Source organism: Scatophagus argus, chromosome 16 (genome assembly GCF_020382885.2).
Source record: "Scatophagus argus isolate fScaArg1 chromosome 16, fScaArg1.pri, whole genome shotgun sequence".
In the NCBI taxonomy this organism is placed as follows: Eukaryota; Metazoa; Chordata; class Actinopteri; family Scatophagidae; genus Scatophagus; species Scatophagus argus.
The window spans coordinates 4,598,187-4,614,417 of record NC_058508.1 but is presented as its reverse complement, the minus strand read 5'-3'; the positions used below and the strand labels follow the sequence as shown (position 1 = coordinate 4,614,417).

The 16,231-nt window shown below is 39.8% G+C and overlaps 1 protein-coding gene across 1 annotated transcript in view; it reads right to left on the bottom strand.

Moving 5' to 3' along the window:
- Nucleotides 1–58: 58 nt before the first annotated feature.
- The window catches only part of cpt1a2b (carnitine palmitoyltransferase 1A2b), a 30,562-nt gene continuing 14,389 nt past the window's right edge, over nucleotides 59–16,231 (bottom strand). Inside the window, exons 11-19 of the mRNA XM_046414375.1 lie at nucleotides 15,840–16,028; nucleotides 15,270–15,375; nucleotides 13,266–13,382; nucleotides 6,389–6,553; nucleotides 5,020–5,148; nucleotides 4,656–4,811; nucleotides 4,158–4,271; nucleotides 3,934–4,026; nucleotides 59–3,243 (exon numbers count right to left, since the gene is read on the bottom strand). Of these exons, the coding sequence (XP_046270331.1) occupies nucleotides 3,115–3,243; nucleotides 3,934–4,026; nucleotides 4,158–4,271; nucleotides 4,656–4,811; nucleotides 5,020–5,148; nucleotides 6,389–6,553; nucleotides 13,266–13,382; nucleotides 15,270–15,375; nucleotides 15,840–16,028 (1,198 nt within the window). The 3' untranslated portion in view covers nucleotides 59–3,114. The remainder of the gene's footprint in view (nucleotides 3,244–3,933; nucleotides 4,027–4,157; nucleotides 4,272–4,655; nucleotides 4,812–5,019; nucleotides 5,149–6,388; nucleotides 6,554–13,265; nucleotides 13,383–15,269; nucleotides 15,376–15,839; nucleotides 16,029–16,231) is intronic.

Here is a 16,231-nt window from a genome sequence, read left to right as displayed (position 1 = left end):
TACTTGACAATTATACAACAAAAACATTTATTCACCAAAAGAACTGGCCAAATGAAAATGCACTGTAAGATCAGTATTTTATTTCACGTAACACGCCATCACCGTCTATAAAAGGCCTCCTTCACAAAGCCAACACCCGACATTTAAATAAGTTTAAGAATGAAAAGCACTGACAAAAACAAAGCAATAACAAGCATCTTTCGGAGTGTAAAATCAGTAAATACGAATACAGAACTACCATACCCGCAAATTCATCAAACGTGGTCATGCATCACTATTAATCGAGGGTCAAAAGAGTAGTTGTACAGGTTACACAGAAATAAACCATAAAAATGTATCAAATAATTAGGAAATAACTAAGCTAATAAGCTTTAGTTCAAACTAGGTCTGAGGCTCATTATTCAAACAAACTGACAGCATGAGGACGCCCATTACATCTTGAATAGACTGAGGCACACAAACAGTCAGACTTCACAGGTAGGCTGAGGCATGAAGTGAATAACAATTGATGAGAATTAGATCTGTATCGCTAATGGTGCACTTAACTGAAACTCCAAACCTCGGAAATGAATTAATCTTAGAATAAAAAGCCCTTCTTAAAGAGACAAAGGGAGACTTTATTTTATTACCGGAAAGGATTTATAAATGTTAAGTACTGGAAAACTAAACTCTTTTATGCCGTCTAGAAAATCAGCCAACCTGAGACAGATTGTGGTCAGATACAGACAGATATTAAGCCCAAGATGAATATGATTAAGTTAAGAGTTAGAAAACATGAGCAGAGATGTGGTGGAATGCTAACAAAACCAGACCGTTTGTAGTCAATGTTTCTATTCATATTAGACCATGAATATGTTGATGTTATGAGTGGAAAACAAGACTCTGACTCTGAAATATCTGCTATACAGCAGCGTTAATGCTCGACTTGACCACTACATCACTGCGCACAACGATGCTAACTAACTGAGCAAGTGCAGTACATTGTTATTAACACACACACACACACACACACACACACACAAATGTTACAAAGGTTCCCTCAGGAATTGCATTGATTAAGAAATTGCATTGAAACTGTTTGAGTGAATACTTAAATTCAGGCACAGATGTGTTTCTTAAAATGCCATAGCTTTAAAACCAGGTGTGAGTGTTGGCCAAGGAAATCCTGACTGAAGTGCCACTGGCCCACAAGTCTACCATCTAAATGACCAACAAGTCCCGCTTGCCCCGTGTTGGTCACCCCCTTCACAGCACTGATGTTGTGAAGGGAAAAACAAAAATAATCGTTTCAGTGAATGTAAGAATAAGGCAATGCGACTATACACAACGTGACAACAGTCCAACTGAGCTGTGTTTCAGCCAACAGCAGTAACACACAGCTCTGTCTGATAAACTCAAGCACATCATCAAACAATGGACCTAAAATGGCTCCATTTTATTAAATCATCCGCCAACAATGAAAAGTGAAACTAAAAACAATAGCCAAAAGTCATTTGCACCTCTTTTTCTTCTCCCATCCTTCCTGCTTTCCTTCCATCCTTTCTAAAAAAAATAAAAGGATCACACTGTGAGTTATCCCCTGATCTCAGTAAAACCACACACGATCACTTTAATGGTGTTATCTGCTACTGAAAACACTTAGTGTAATCGGAGAACGTAAATGTGAATTCATATGAAAGCACTTGGATTCGATGTCTGTAATGCAATGACACATGATAATTTAGCATTTGGTATCAATTTGTCTCGTCTGAGCAGATGAGTTGGTGGCCTTCCAGCTGGCACGTGGAGATCCCCAAGCTAAGCTGTGCATTTCAGTCCATGTGAAACCTGATGAGGCAATGTTTTTGATATTAAATCCTGCTAACATGCTCATTAACATATAATAATGTATTTAGAAATTCTGCTGCATAATGAGTACCTCTCATTTATATAGCTGAAATGCTTTTGCTAACAAAATATTTATACTTTTACTTCATATTTTGACTGTGGGAACTCTTTGGAAATGCTTTATGAGGAAGGGAAGACACCGAGCAGTTCATTATTAGTTAGGCTGTGGTATGTGGCCTGTCCAGAGATCAGGTGATAAGTAAATGTAACCTTCAGCATCAACTGGAAAACGTTTATAGTAGCCATTTCTCAAGAATGGGGCTGTCATTGTCTAGCTCATAAAAACCTCCAGTCCCATCTTTCATATTAAATGACAATAAAAAAATACTAACTGAGCTATCTTGTAATAACACCTAAATAACCATACCCCTTCAGTGAGGTTTATCTCCCCTACTTCCTTTAGTCTTTAAGCTTATCTGATATTCAGCAAAGAACAACAGCTCACACTCTGTACCCTTGACTTGGTACTGTGTCAGCTGGCTGACTTGCGTGGCATCATTTCATTTATTGCTTCCTGTCTAATGGCAAGGAGATTTGTCACTCTTTCTACGCTCCTTACTTGGCTGCTAATGACTTCCTTCGTAAGCCAAGATAATCTTTGCTCCTTCTTTCTATAAAAAAAAAAAGAAAGGAAAATAAAAGAACAAGAAAATTGTCCTTCTCTGGTTCCTTATCCTTAGAGAAAGTTGGGATTGGAAGCACTTTTGCCTTCTCTCTAGCTAATGGAACGATAAAAATAAAACCTGCATGAACATGTGTTCATGCTGTCAAATAGCGGTCAAATATTCAACAGCCCATTCACGCAGAAATGCTGCTGAAGTCTATCATTTTTAAAAGGAAGACTGTAAATCAAGTGAGGGGTTCCAGTGCTCTGACACACAGGTCCACTCATGTATTCCTCTGAAACTTCAGGAAGTGAAAAAAGATCAAAAATGAAGGTGTAGATTACGTATCTAACCTGAAAGAGCACCTGGAGTTTTCAGTTTATCTTGTTTGTTAAAGGGCCTAAAATTATGTTATTGTTGTGTCTTAAAATGATTGCAGATAACTAAAGAGCATCTGCTCTCCAAGTTTAGGCTGGAATCTCCCTTTGATTCTACTCACAAAAAATTCACTTTTATCAGATTTATTTTATGCTTCACGTCTTAGGATGCGCTTTCAGCATTAAGGGTTCGAGATCATTCCTTGAGGGAGATATCTGTCCACGCGGTGAGAAGCCTCTCATGTTCAGAGGAGCTTCTTGGACTGAGACTGGGTTGTGCCTTTGGAGGATGAGGGGGTTTTGGTGTCAGCAGAGAGGAGCGCCATGATGTCTTGAAGAGCTTTGCTTATCTGTGCACCAAACCTGTGTGAGTCCTGCAATGGAGAAAAAAAATCGAGTATTAAAAAGAGGGAGGGGAAAAAGCAAAGAGTGAAAACGACTGGTAGAGAATGAAATCCTCAAGAGAGAGAAAAAGGAGGATAAGCCAGGATGTGGAGATAGAGATAATAGTGATTTATTTTATTTGACATAAACACGTAACACAGTCTTGATACAGTGGATACAACTTGTCAGTGCTCTCTGGAGGATTAACTATTTAATGATACAAGGTTTCCTGAATTTCTTTTTACTCATCAGTCCACTATACACTGATATCTGCAACCAGCTGATAGTGGCTCACATATGGACCTGGCTGACTTATGGATCCGGCTCTATTAAAGAATTCACAAACAAAGGATTCCACGATGGCAAAGAGTTTGTGAAAAGAGGATGTGAAAACAGACAGCCAAGCACTGCAGTTTCTCTTGTCCTGTCATGTGCTTTGTGGTTTATGAATGAATTGATGGAAACTTGAGCCAGGCTTACTCCTCAGAAAATAACTAATTTGAAGTGTTATTGTGTAATATTCCACAGAAATCTCTGTAGATGTAGAAACGATCTTGCCATATGATACTAATACAACATGGCATTAAACACTGTGTGCTGTTTGATCCCAAAACCATACCAACTGGGATCTGATTTGACCTCATCTGAACACCGGTGGATGTAACAAAGGCTTTACTCACAGTCTCACCACAGGAGTGTTTGGAGGAAACATGAAAGTTGATCATATCCTCGCCCACGATGATGTACGAGACCCCATAACCATCATCGGCAACCTGACATAACCACACAGAGGTCACAGGAGATCAGCATTAATGTCTCGCACAAACACACCAGTGTGTGTGTGCATGTTTACAACCATATAATTATCTTCTGTATTCCATGGCAAAAAGTATGTGTCACTCACGGGTCCGAAACCTCCGCCCAGCGATATGAAATCGGGGTGGTTCTTCAAGTCAAACAGCTCCATCTGTTGCACTGGGGTCTGACTGGTGGACAGACGCCAAGGTTCAGACAAAACCTGGAATGTGAGAGTGACGTGAGAGAGAAACAAAGAGAGATCAGTGAAGCAGAACATCAGAAGGCAGGATTTCACACATCATCCCACTGCACACGCATCTCTGTCGGCTTTCAAACATCGATGAACTTTGACTTTTCATCTGTACTGATCTCATAACTGGACTTTCATAGCTGTTCATCAGTTGTAACATTCCTTTACTGTTAATAAGTAAATGTCAGCATGCTAAGATCGTGAACACTGGGCAAATGTGGCATGTGAAGCGTGTTGTTACTGTTAATTCACATATATTTTGTTATGACACAACTGTCACTATACATATTCTGTGTTTTTCGCTACGAAAAGACTAGAATACCGATGTAACAGTGACCCAAACCAAAAGCTCACCTCTTTTAGGAAGGGTGACTCCACCCCCAGGTATTTGGACACCACATACAGGCAGAAGAGGTGTCTGTCAATCCCAGCTCCAGTCATAGCCATACGATAAAGGTTTTGGTGACGCTCGGAAGCCAGTCGGAAGAGACGCCTGCATTGTTCCTCTGCCTGTCAATACAAATCACACTTTGACTTCTACAAAATAAAATCACTTTGGAATCGGCTATAAACTTGAAATTCACTAGAAATACACCATCATGGTGATTTTAGACTGGATTTTAGATGGACATTAAAACTTAGTGGGAGTTTGAAATTTGGTTTGAGCTTTCACTTTCAAGACTTAAAGAGACACACAAATCAAGTATTTCATCAGTACCTCTCTGTTCTCTAGAGCTTTGACGAAGGCAGAGCTCTCGTTGGTGCAGGACCGAACAGTTTCTGTCCTGCCTTCCCTGAACAGACGGGTCATTGATGCCTCATAAGTCAGACAAAAACCACCACGATCCTGGAGCAACAACAGGAAGGAAGGAGAAAGTGGGGGGAAGAGATGCAACACATGAGGTCACTGCTGAAGACACATTAAGGTTAATTAAAGTTAATTAAAAACAATAAGGTCAGACAACAGAAGGAGAGCTGACAGAGAGGAGAGACCATTTTCACGTTAGGGCGTAAGTACCAGCCCAGATCGAGAGACAGATAAGATAAACAAGAAAGGAAGGCACAAGATTGGTAGGCATGGATATTTGTAGGCATGTTTCCACCCAGATAATCTAACCATCTAGAAAAAAAGAAGGGAAACTCTATGATACAGGAAAGTCAATTATGAAATTATGCTTTTGACCTAAAAACTGGTGATAATGATCGAATGTTACTGGTATAAACCTCAACCTCAACATCTAACTCTCTTTACTTGATAGACTCCGTGCACTTATAAGTCACAAAAACTGAACTGCAGTTACTATCTGTTTGTCAGCTGTCAGCATAAAGCAGTATCCCAACAGTCAGTACTCAGTACTTTCATCACGGGAGGAGATGTACTTGTACTACTTGTAAGTGTACTTACTGTGTTTCACCTTAGTTGAATTTGCAGATAATAGCATGGTGGCTGTCGCTTGGTTTGATGAAAGACCGTACAACACACACCAAAACACATGTAACAAGCACAGACAATCTAACTTCAAGTTCAACCGACCAGTTGGTCCACTGTCCAACCATAAAGTCCCATTGTTTTTAATTTTATTTTTTTGTTACAAAAGTAATTTAACAGTACATTCACACAGGTGAGACCTGGGCCTATTTGTATAAAGGTGTCTGAGTGAGCTTTTGGTCATTTAACTAATTAAAACCATAACCACACCATCAGAACTATGTGAAATGACAGAAACCATCTTCTTCAATCTATTTGATTCATACTTCAAGTCTTTAGTTTGCACAACATCACACATCAACAACATCTGGGGGCACTGGAGTTGAATCACAGGTGCTTTTGGCTTCTTTATACAAAAGTGCTACTTTTAACTGTGATTAAGATTTTTCTACTGATAACTTAAAGCTTAGCATCATTCTTAAGATCATTATTTACAAGAACAGAATTCATGTACACATTTGACCAACATCAACTAGCTTTATTCATATTGGCTCTTCTCTTGATTTTTTAGATTGAAATGCTGTACACAAAATCTACATTTGTGCCACTACACCACCTTCCAATCTACATTCTGTGCATGTGCCCCTCAAAATCTTACCCTGTAGTATGCAAGCTGTAAGCTGATCTGTATGAATGCGTCAGGGCTAACGCGTAGCTTCTTGATCCGTCCTTTTCCAAACTCGTTGAAGGGAAACACGTGGCAGTCCACATCATCTGCCAGTGCCTGTGCAACAGCGAGGGAGCTGCAGACCTGGGCCTGAACCTGACAGACAGACAGGCAGACACTTAAAGACCGTGAACTGAGGCCAACTGAGTATTTTCATGAACCCTTATGTTTCACAGCTGGGTCCTCAAAACAGGGCAGCTTATGTTCTTTCTCATGAAGGGCTACAGTTTGAGACAGACGTGTGGGATTGGCATTGTCAACCTGAGAGTAAATAGAATGAGTAAACATTTGAGAGCTTTATTTCATGTAGTTTTAGTGTGGGCCTGTGCTATTGCAACATTTTCCCTCTTTGGGACACATTTATATACAGGCTACAGGCCAAATTAATGTCCCTTTCAGTAGCTTGTTCTTGCAATCTGTGTGTATATGATGCACAACTGTCAGGCATGCAAAAACAAGCTTGAAGACACAACATACAAGCAAAAGAGGATCGTACTGAAGTGGAAATCTCTTGCTATAATTTTGGTCTCCAAAAGTGGTTCTGAGTGAGATGACTCAACAAATGTTACCTGGGTTGTGATAAAATTAAACCAATGATATGCCTATTGGCTTCAAATATAGCTTATGATTAGTGCTAACTGCCATACATTAGCATCCTATGTGCTAAACTAAGCTGGTTAAAGTCACACCGTCAGTCTCCAATATTGTGTAACAGCCTATAAGACTTATAAGACCTATAAGAGCTGTTCTTTGGAAATTTTCTTAGTAACTGATCTACAACTCCTTAACAGGTCTGGAGCAAATTTAATAACTGAAAATTAATATTTAAGATGAACTAGCACCTAAATGTAAATGTAATGGTGCAAAATCATGGCAGGGTTCCCCTTAAACTCCAGTGCAAACTTGTGACAGGACAGAGAAGGGAAGATATAAGATGAAGTGAAACTTCTGTGTCCTTGTGAGTCTGTTAGCATGGCAAGGTTAGCATTTAGCTCAAAGTACATGTGTTCAGTTTCACCACTGTTAGTCTTGCTCTTTAACTGATCAGATGACTCATCCAGAGAGGTGCTCACTCCTTGATTTCTGTTGAAGGTTCATTCATCATTTATTTCTTCCCTTTCCTACATATCACGGGATTCTCTTCCACTGGCAGCTAACGACGCAAGCACACAAGCCGATTCATGTTTTGCGTTGCACCACAAAGTCTAGCAAATTTACCAACCACATCATGACACACATACACAGAGTAATAGAGAGTAAAACTTTACTGTATTTTAAGTGTAATCTAATGACTACATTTAGAAACGGGCATTTAACTTAGGTTTATCAGATTTGTCAGATTGGCAAAAGTGATTCTGTGATCAAAAGAAGAAAGCTAAAGCCAAGAAATAGAAGCAAACAGGAAAGCTCTTTGGGATTGTTGATGTTTATTGTACACACCGCAAGACCTATTAACTGCTGCAAGAGAGTGCTGGATTTGAACATGCACGTTTAGTGAAGTGGATTTTGATAAGATCAGACGGGGAAAGTCGGCACAAACAATGCAGAGGAAGGAAGGAAGCCGACTGTTTGTAAACATATGGTCTTTGAGTCTACTATGGCGGTCTGATTTCCCAACAAATGGGTGTGCGCATGTGTTTGTGCAATTCAGCTACACACTGTGTCCCAGATAAAGGGACAGAGCTACAACATGATATCAAAGGTGTGAACCTGCCTCACTTTCAGGCTTTATCAGTGATCACCTATTGATACAGTCTGTCATGCAGTTGTCATCTTTCATCATTGGCATATCCTGTGCCTTTGTTATTTTCAGATGTAAAGGAAATCAAGGATACAGGAAGTGACCAATTCAGTTCCTGCTGGGTCAGTGAGTCAAACTTGATGTATCACGACTGATGCAATATTGTGGAAAAACCCTGGACAAAATTAAGGTTTTTGTTGCACGAATCAATTTAGATGAAAAAAAAAAAGGAATCCCAGTAGCAGCATCTCAGCAGATTATATCTGTAACAAGATGGACGCAACCGGAACCCACTGAACAAAGAGTGACTACAGTCAGACAGGACTGACTGACCTACTTTGTGACTTTGTGCACTTCCCAGAGTTGATGTGCATTTGTTCCTGGCATTCTGCTACACATTCTAACAATAGCTGCTAATATGTACCTGATTTTTAGAGGAAGTTATCAAATGGTAAATCAAATGGTGCCAAAGTTAAAACTTTTCCAGTTTCCAATAAAATATTAATGCCAATAGGCCTTTGCACAAACAGCATTGGTATTTGGTTAAAAGGTTAACTTGACATCAGTTATTGTCTGCAGATACTTATACTGCCTAACAATGTCAACAGCCCGACCATAAATAAGAGCAGAAAAACTAGAGGGAGTCTTCTTCCCAAATAAATGATCCTTTTTCTTGTTTTAGGCATATTTGTGTCCAAAAAGGAGCATTTGTACCAGTCACTAAATTATCCTCCACTGGACCATGGTCAGTTTCATCAATACTGAGCAGGGACACAATAACAAAATCATGACATTTTGTCAGTCGTTTCATTTGGGTCCACTGCATTTCCTTCATCTTCAGTATGGTCTGTTAAAGCATGAGCCATATTACTTTTGGGTGCAACCTACGCGGACTGGGCCTCCTCATTGATCAGTAAATCCTTCAGGTGACCTTCAGTGGCACGGACACCAGAGAGGGAAAACAACTTAGATCTCCACTAAATTATCTATTTGTTCTCCATGTGTCTTATTTAAGCCAAGATCAAGCACCTTTTGCACAATATACAGCGATAAACATCTGGGTCAAAAGAGTTTTTCATTTTCATTTGTGATTACATAGGCCCATTCAGTGTGAGAGGAGGAAAAGAACTTCCACTTTCATTTATCATTCCTCACTATTCAGATTTCCTCTTTCCATTTTGACATATACTAATTCCAAACAGACAGACTGATTCAACTGCTGAGAGTCTACAGCCATGCCAGCACATCAGTCTGAGACCGGCATGCTAACGTGCTCACTCTTACTGACAAGACTAAGATGCTGGTGTTCACCTCATATAATGCTTACCCTGTTCACCATGTTAGTTTAGTGTGTCATCTTTAAATTGGGTTTTCAAACATTAGTCGGTTCCAGCTTGTGTAAGCAGTGTAAGATTTTGCTGCTTTCCTTCCCTTTCCTGGGTTTTATGATGCTTGGATGAAGCTTTAGCTTGACTTTGTCATTTTGGGTTTCCAAAATGAACCCACCCCCCCCCAAAAAAAACAAAAAAACCTCAATCTCAAAACCTTGCAGCCACACAGACTTTTATTATTTGTAGACTCTCTTAGTAGTAAAGGATGAAAAAAGCAAAAAGATGTGCACACATTTTTAAAAAAAGAAGTTAAATAAAGCACTTAGGGTGCAGCACAACGAAAGCAAAAAGTCAACAGACAGCAGAGCAGTGAATGAATTAAGAATCAAAAGCAAACAAGTGTTGACATGCAGGTTTTAGAGGTTTCATCAGCCTGATTCCTTTCCCATTTGATTTGTTAGGAGATGTTTTGAATACCAAACAAACGCTCATAGAAAGTCTATCGGGGGAACTCCCTGCCTCTCCCCCGTTTTCAAGAGACTTATTAGCTCGTCTATTGCAGCTCTGATAACCAAGGGGCTTTTGCTGTAGGAAACCACCTCACTTTAACACACATCAGAGTGCTATTTATTTTGTGACATCGCTGACTGACATTTAAAAAACAATGCCCCAAACATAGTGGTTTTCTATTTCCGTTGGACAAATGGAAAGATTTCTGCTCTGGACAGCTAACAGGAAATTGCTTACATCTTGAAGTAGGCGCATCACTTCCTGTTCAAACAGCAGAGCACTTTCAGTGACAGACTGATCCTGCCCTTTTTTTCCTATTTCCTGCCCTTGTGCTGCCTTAACACCTGAATTGCCAATCCTTGCCCTCAACAAAATGTTAGCTCATATACACTGATTGTCCCTTTCTGATAACTCTCTGTAACTTTTCTCTCTGGTAGCAAACCCATCCTCTTGTATTAAGAAAGAGAAAAAATTAATTCCACTGTGAAAAAGAAACTTATGTCACAGTCCTGAAGTAGTGTCTCAATGCAGACATTGTGAAAAAGCTTTGGCTTCTTCCCACTCCTTTTTGAACATAAATAAGTCTTGTTGTTTCATTGTTTTTCTTCTTTTTTCTTTTCTTTTTATTGTTTATCTATGTTCAAGAAAATAACAAAATAAAATAATAAAAATAATAATAACTTTTCTTCAGTTGAAATAAGCAATTCATCTGGAGGCAAGCTCTTATAATACTGTTCACTTTAAATCCTAAAACTGTGACTGCGATTGATCATTTTCAAATCGTTATCACTTATAATCATGAAAACTGCAATTTTCAATCTACATGAGCAGCAATTTTATGTTTTACTGAGCAAATTCATGTATTATTATTTTATTATAGAAAGTTTTAGCAGCAAATCTGTCTGTGTTAGTTAATTGTCTGAAAGGACCACCAGAATACAGACTGAGTGAACATGTCAATAGAATCTCTTTTCTTTAAACACTGCTAAGAGTTACAGCAGATTATTATTTTCTGCCATATGCTATTTTCTTCTTTTGTGCACGCAGACTTTTGAAATGAAGGCAGTTTCCTACAATTGTTAACCCAGGGTTCCAAAATCCACAACAAATTATTTTCTTTTTCAGTAAGGAGGAGGGAGGGAGGAGAACTTCTGGTGGAAATACCAGTAAACGAAAGAATCACACTGGCATCACACATCCCATCCAAAATAGAAATATTTTATGCACAGTGAACCAGATGCTGGTGGAACACTGCAATTACAACAGTGATATGCGAGAGAGGTATACAGACCCACTGCACCAGGCTCATTTAAGATTAAACAAATATGGCACATCAAGTCTCCTTCAGAGAATGATTCTCCCCGATTTATCCTGATTTAGTATTGTCTTTGGTGTTTACCACAACTTGGGGATGCCGAAACATGAAAATCGTCACTGTGATTCATCTTAAGCAGTGGTTTGTTAGAAAGTGAACAATTCAAAGGTTGAAATTCAGTGCATGCTAAGTCTGCAGTATATTGTTTGACCACAGATGACCTACTTGTGCCTGCCTGCACCTCCCGCTTAGTGTCAACAACTCTATTTGTTGACACTACAGCTCCTATGTGGTCTAATTCTTGAGATTTTCCCCGCTGTGGGCTTAATAAAAGCGGAGGAGGGCAGCATGTCTCAAATTCTTCAACATTAAGCTGGCAGATGATAACATAGTGACAGACAACAGACACACTCAAACCATCAAAGCCCAGACCAAGATTCGAACCAGGAACCGTCTTGCTGCCCCATGTAGACACCCCACATGTGTAATGTGTCACTGTGATTACCAGTTGCTCTTTAGCAGCTTAACTAAAATTCTCCATTTCATAGCAATAATCTGATGGAATAATAAGGGCTGCTGCAGTGTTAATAATTAATCTGGACATATATATTTAGGAATTTGGTCTGGAGGAGTTATTAAACCAAAGAGAGCAAAGGAGCAGCAGCTCACATCACTTCAGTCACCCAATTGACCTGGTATGAACTGAACTGAATCTAGGCTGTTGCCTTCACGTCACGTACAGAAAAAGGCTCGTTTAGCTCTGTGCTCCTCAACTCCTCCACTTCCTCCTCAAATAATAGTGCACCGTAGCATTTCGCATTCAGCGAACATCACTGTCATCTACTACTCATATTTAATACGATTTTATTTGCTATATTATGTACTGGCATGCTCCCCTTCCGGCTGACCTGCTGTGTTGTGCAATCAACTGGTGTTAATAGCAAAGGCTACAGTCGGACTGCATGCTGTGCTCTGTTGTTGTGAAACTGCATGCTGTGCTCTGCTCCCTGATCCACTGCATCCGATCTGCGTTCCTCCCTTCCTCTGGACAGCCATTAGAACTTCAGCAATGACTCTGCCAAAGGTTCAGGTTTTTTGCTTTTAAACAGATTGCATAACTGGACATGCTAATGTCCTACTATCAAAACCATTACGCTGGCAGGGTTTCATGTTTAAACTATAAAAACTGGAAATACTCCAAAACAAAAGACCATTACAGCCAATCAAATCACAACCTAATCCTTTGATAATGTGCAGACAAACATGATTTTTGTTCAACACGATTCAACACATTCCATATGAACATTACCCAGTCACATGCTTTTCCTGTTCACAACAGACATTATGAGCAATTTCTATAATCACTGATATTTCAGTGTGAAACTGCACAGACTAAACAGGGACACACTCATCTAAAAAAAAACCCTATTCCAATTATTGATTGCAATGTATCATTTATACAAATACTTTGTATATGAACATAAAATGCTTGTAAAGCCCCTGGAACATATTAGGCTCGGTATAGTTTAGTGCCACACACACACTTCATGCATTATGACACCATTATCTAAAGTGATATACTGTAAATAAACTGAATGTAAAGTTAAACTGAAATGGGTTTTATGGCTTTTCAGAAAAGTCTGACATAAGAGACTCCAATTTTCTTGATGAAGGATCATGAAGGGGAGAACTCAGTCATTGCTCTGTGCCTGGCATTTGGCTGCAACTCAGAACAAAAGAACAAAGAGCTTTTCCTTGTCACGCCTGCAGATCAAAACTAAAAAAAAAGTCTGGAGTTTGTATCTAAAGATGCCTCTGAACTGCTCAGCAGCGTGTAGGGTCATAACTCGATAATTCGTAAGTGAGGACAGATGTTTCACCTGACACACACACACACACATCTTCACGTACCTCTGAGGGGATGTCCCAGACGAGCCTCTGAGGAGGAGGTAGTGAGCGCTCCACCTCACCTTTACAGTGTCCGTCCTCAGTGTAGCCCAAGTGGAAGGCATCTGTGGCCAGTGTGTACTAGAAAAGGGAAAAGACATGCTCATATTTACATCCAAATTCAAACTAACACACAACACACAGTCCAACTACACACTTAGATCACTCTCCCTATTCAGTTTCAAATGCTTTATTTGTTTTAAAAACTCTTGTGTATCAAATTATTGTGCTTTGTAGTCCTTTTTTTGAGCTTTTTTACAACATTGTATATTAATGCTGACAAGACATTGAAATTATGACAGAACAAATATGGAATTATGTAGTCAACAAAAATGTGTTAAATAACTCAGAATAGGTTTTATATTTTTGATTCTTCAAAGAAGCCACCTTTTGCGTCGATGACAGCTTTGCATGCTCTTGACATTCTCTCAATCAGCCTCATGAGGTTAGTCACCTGACTGGCTTTCTAACAGTTTTCCCAGAGGTGTTGAGTACCTCTAAGGCTCCTCTTCCTTCAGTCTCCGGTTTAACTCGACCCAAACCATCTCAGTGGAGGAGGCCAGGTCATCTGATGCAGCACTCCATCACTCCCCTTCTTGGACAAATAGCCCCTACATAACCTAGAGGTGTATTTGGGGTCATTGTTCTGTTGGGAAACAAGTGGTGGCCCCCCTTCGCGCCAACCATATGGGATGACACCCACAGCAAAATGCCGTGGTAGCCATGCTGGTCAAGTCTGTCCTCAATTTTCACTAAGTCACCAAGAGTGTCACCAGCAACGCACCCCCACACCATCACACCTCACACTAACAAAGACATGATGGTTAGAAACAAAAATCTCAAATAGGGACTCACCAGACCAAGTTTTCCACTGATCTAATGTACATTCCTTGTGCTTCTTGGCCCAAGTAAGTCTTTTCTGCCTATTGTTAATGCAAAGTAATGCCCTCTATGCCACAATTCAATCATGGCTTCTGTAATTTCCTCTGAACAGTGCATGCTAAAATATGTTTATGACTTGAACTCCGAGAAGCATTTATGTGGGCTCTAATCTGAGGTGCTGGAAAATGGCATTGTCTGAGGCTGGTAACTCTAATAAACTTATCCTCTGCCGCAGAGGTAGCCAGAGAGCCAGTTTCATCATAGCATTTGATGGTTTTGGTGACTTCACTTGGGGATACATTCAAAGTTCTTGAGACTTTTCAGACTGACTGACCTCCATTTCTTCCAATAATGATGGAATGCCTTTTCTCTTTACTTAAACGAATATTTCTTGCCATAATATTGATTTGTACAGTAGTTGTAGTAGCACTAACAGAGCTTTTGAGTCTGTACCCACCTTTCCCGCACAAGACCACTGATGGTCTAAAGCACATCAGCAAGGAAAGAAATGGCACAAATTAACTCTTGACAAGGCACAGCTGTGAACTGAACCATTCCAGGTGACGACCTCGTGAATCTCATGAGAGAATGCCAAGAGCGTGCAAAGCTGTCATCATAGCTAAATGTGGATACTTTGGATAATCTAAAATCTAAAAGATATACTTGTTTACTAAATAATTCCACCTGTCTTCCTGCATAGTTTGAATGTCTTCAGTATTAATGTACAATGTTGAAAATAACAAAAATAAAGAAATGCACTGAAGGAGCAGGTGTCTCCAAACGTTCAACTGGTAGCGCGCATACAGTAAATACACAGTACAGAAGCTTGAGCACTGTCACTAGTGACAAGACAGATATTCAGTAATTGAACTCAACTGGTTCTCAACATAAACAAATTAACTTGGTCAAAAAACCATGATAAAGAACAAATCGATATGTGAACTGAATTGAACTTCACTGGTTGAAGTGTGGTGCTTGCCCTTGAAAGCTCCCCTACATCCCTGCCTGTCTACTAATGATAGCTTTAGACAACAGTGCTGACACACTGTCTGCTTCATAGTCTCTCACACACACACACACACACACCTCCCAAAGATGAGCCACTGTGGGTGCGTCAGCCCAGGAGTGCTCTGCATTCAGTCCACTCTTCCCATTCTTGTAGATCACAATGGAGAAGGATTTATCAAACCACCTAAAGCAAGCGTGAAGAAAGGGGGAAACAGTAAGAGCAGGAAGAAAAACAGCTAAGAAGTGAAGAAATAAATAACAAAATGTACACTTATACATTCTTAAACACAAAAATAATTTCATTTTCATATTTTTCTCCAGGTAATTAAGAAATTAAAATTTCTGGAAAAAAATGCTGACACCAACATTCTAACATTCTCACAATGACAGAAAAGTTTTGCTTCATCTTATATCTTCCTCCCTCAGTTCTGTTCACTGCTCTGCATTGGAATTTAAAGGGAATGCTACCATCATCAAACAGTTATATTTCTGAGTTATTTAAAGACCAGAGAAAAGAGCATAAGAACATTTTGTAACTACAACATTAGTTAGATAAGGTAGTCTGCTTATCTGCCAGCAGTGCAGTGCAGTCAGACTTTGTTGGTTATTTTTGGATGCAGAGATCTCAAGACTTCTAATCCTGCTGACCTATCATAACATTTCCCATGGAGAAGTGACTTGGCATAGCGGTCCAAGTTTCCTGTTGGGTCCTCTCCCTTCATGCCTTGCTCTTCATCATCCAAAGTTACGAAGAAGGCGGCCCTCTCGATGGAATCCAGTGATCGCTTATTGATGCCAGAGCTGAAGTACTGCTTCCTCATCTGAGACCAAGGAATCCTAGGAGATGGTGACACACACACAGGCACAAATGTCCTAACTGCTCAAAGCAACACAGACTGCAGAAAGAGCCTCAAGGGCACAGAAAGTTCATGAAAGAGGAAACTGCAGATGTCCTTTCATGACTAAGAACACCCATTCAACTCTGACAACATCCATTTATTTGGTATTACTTCAACAAGAGGCAGGTTACAACACTGCAT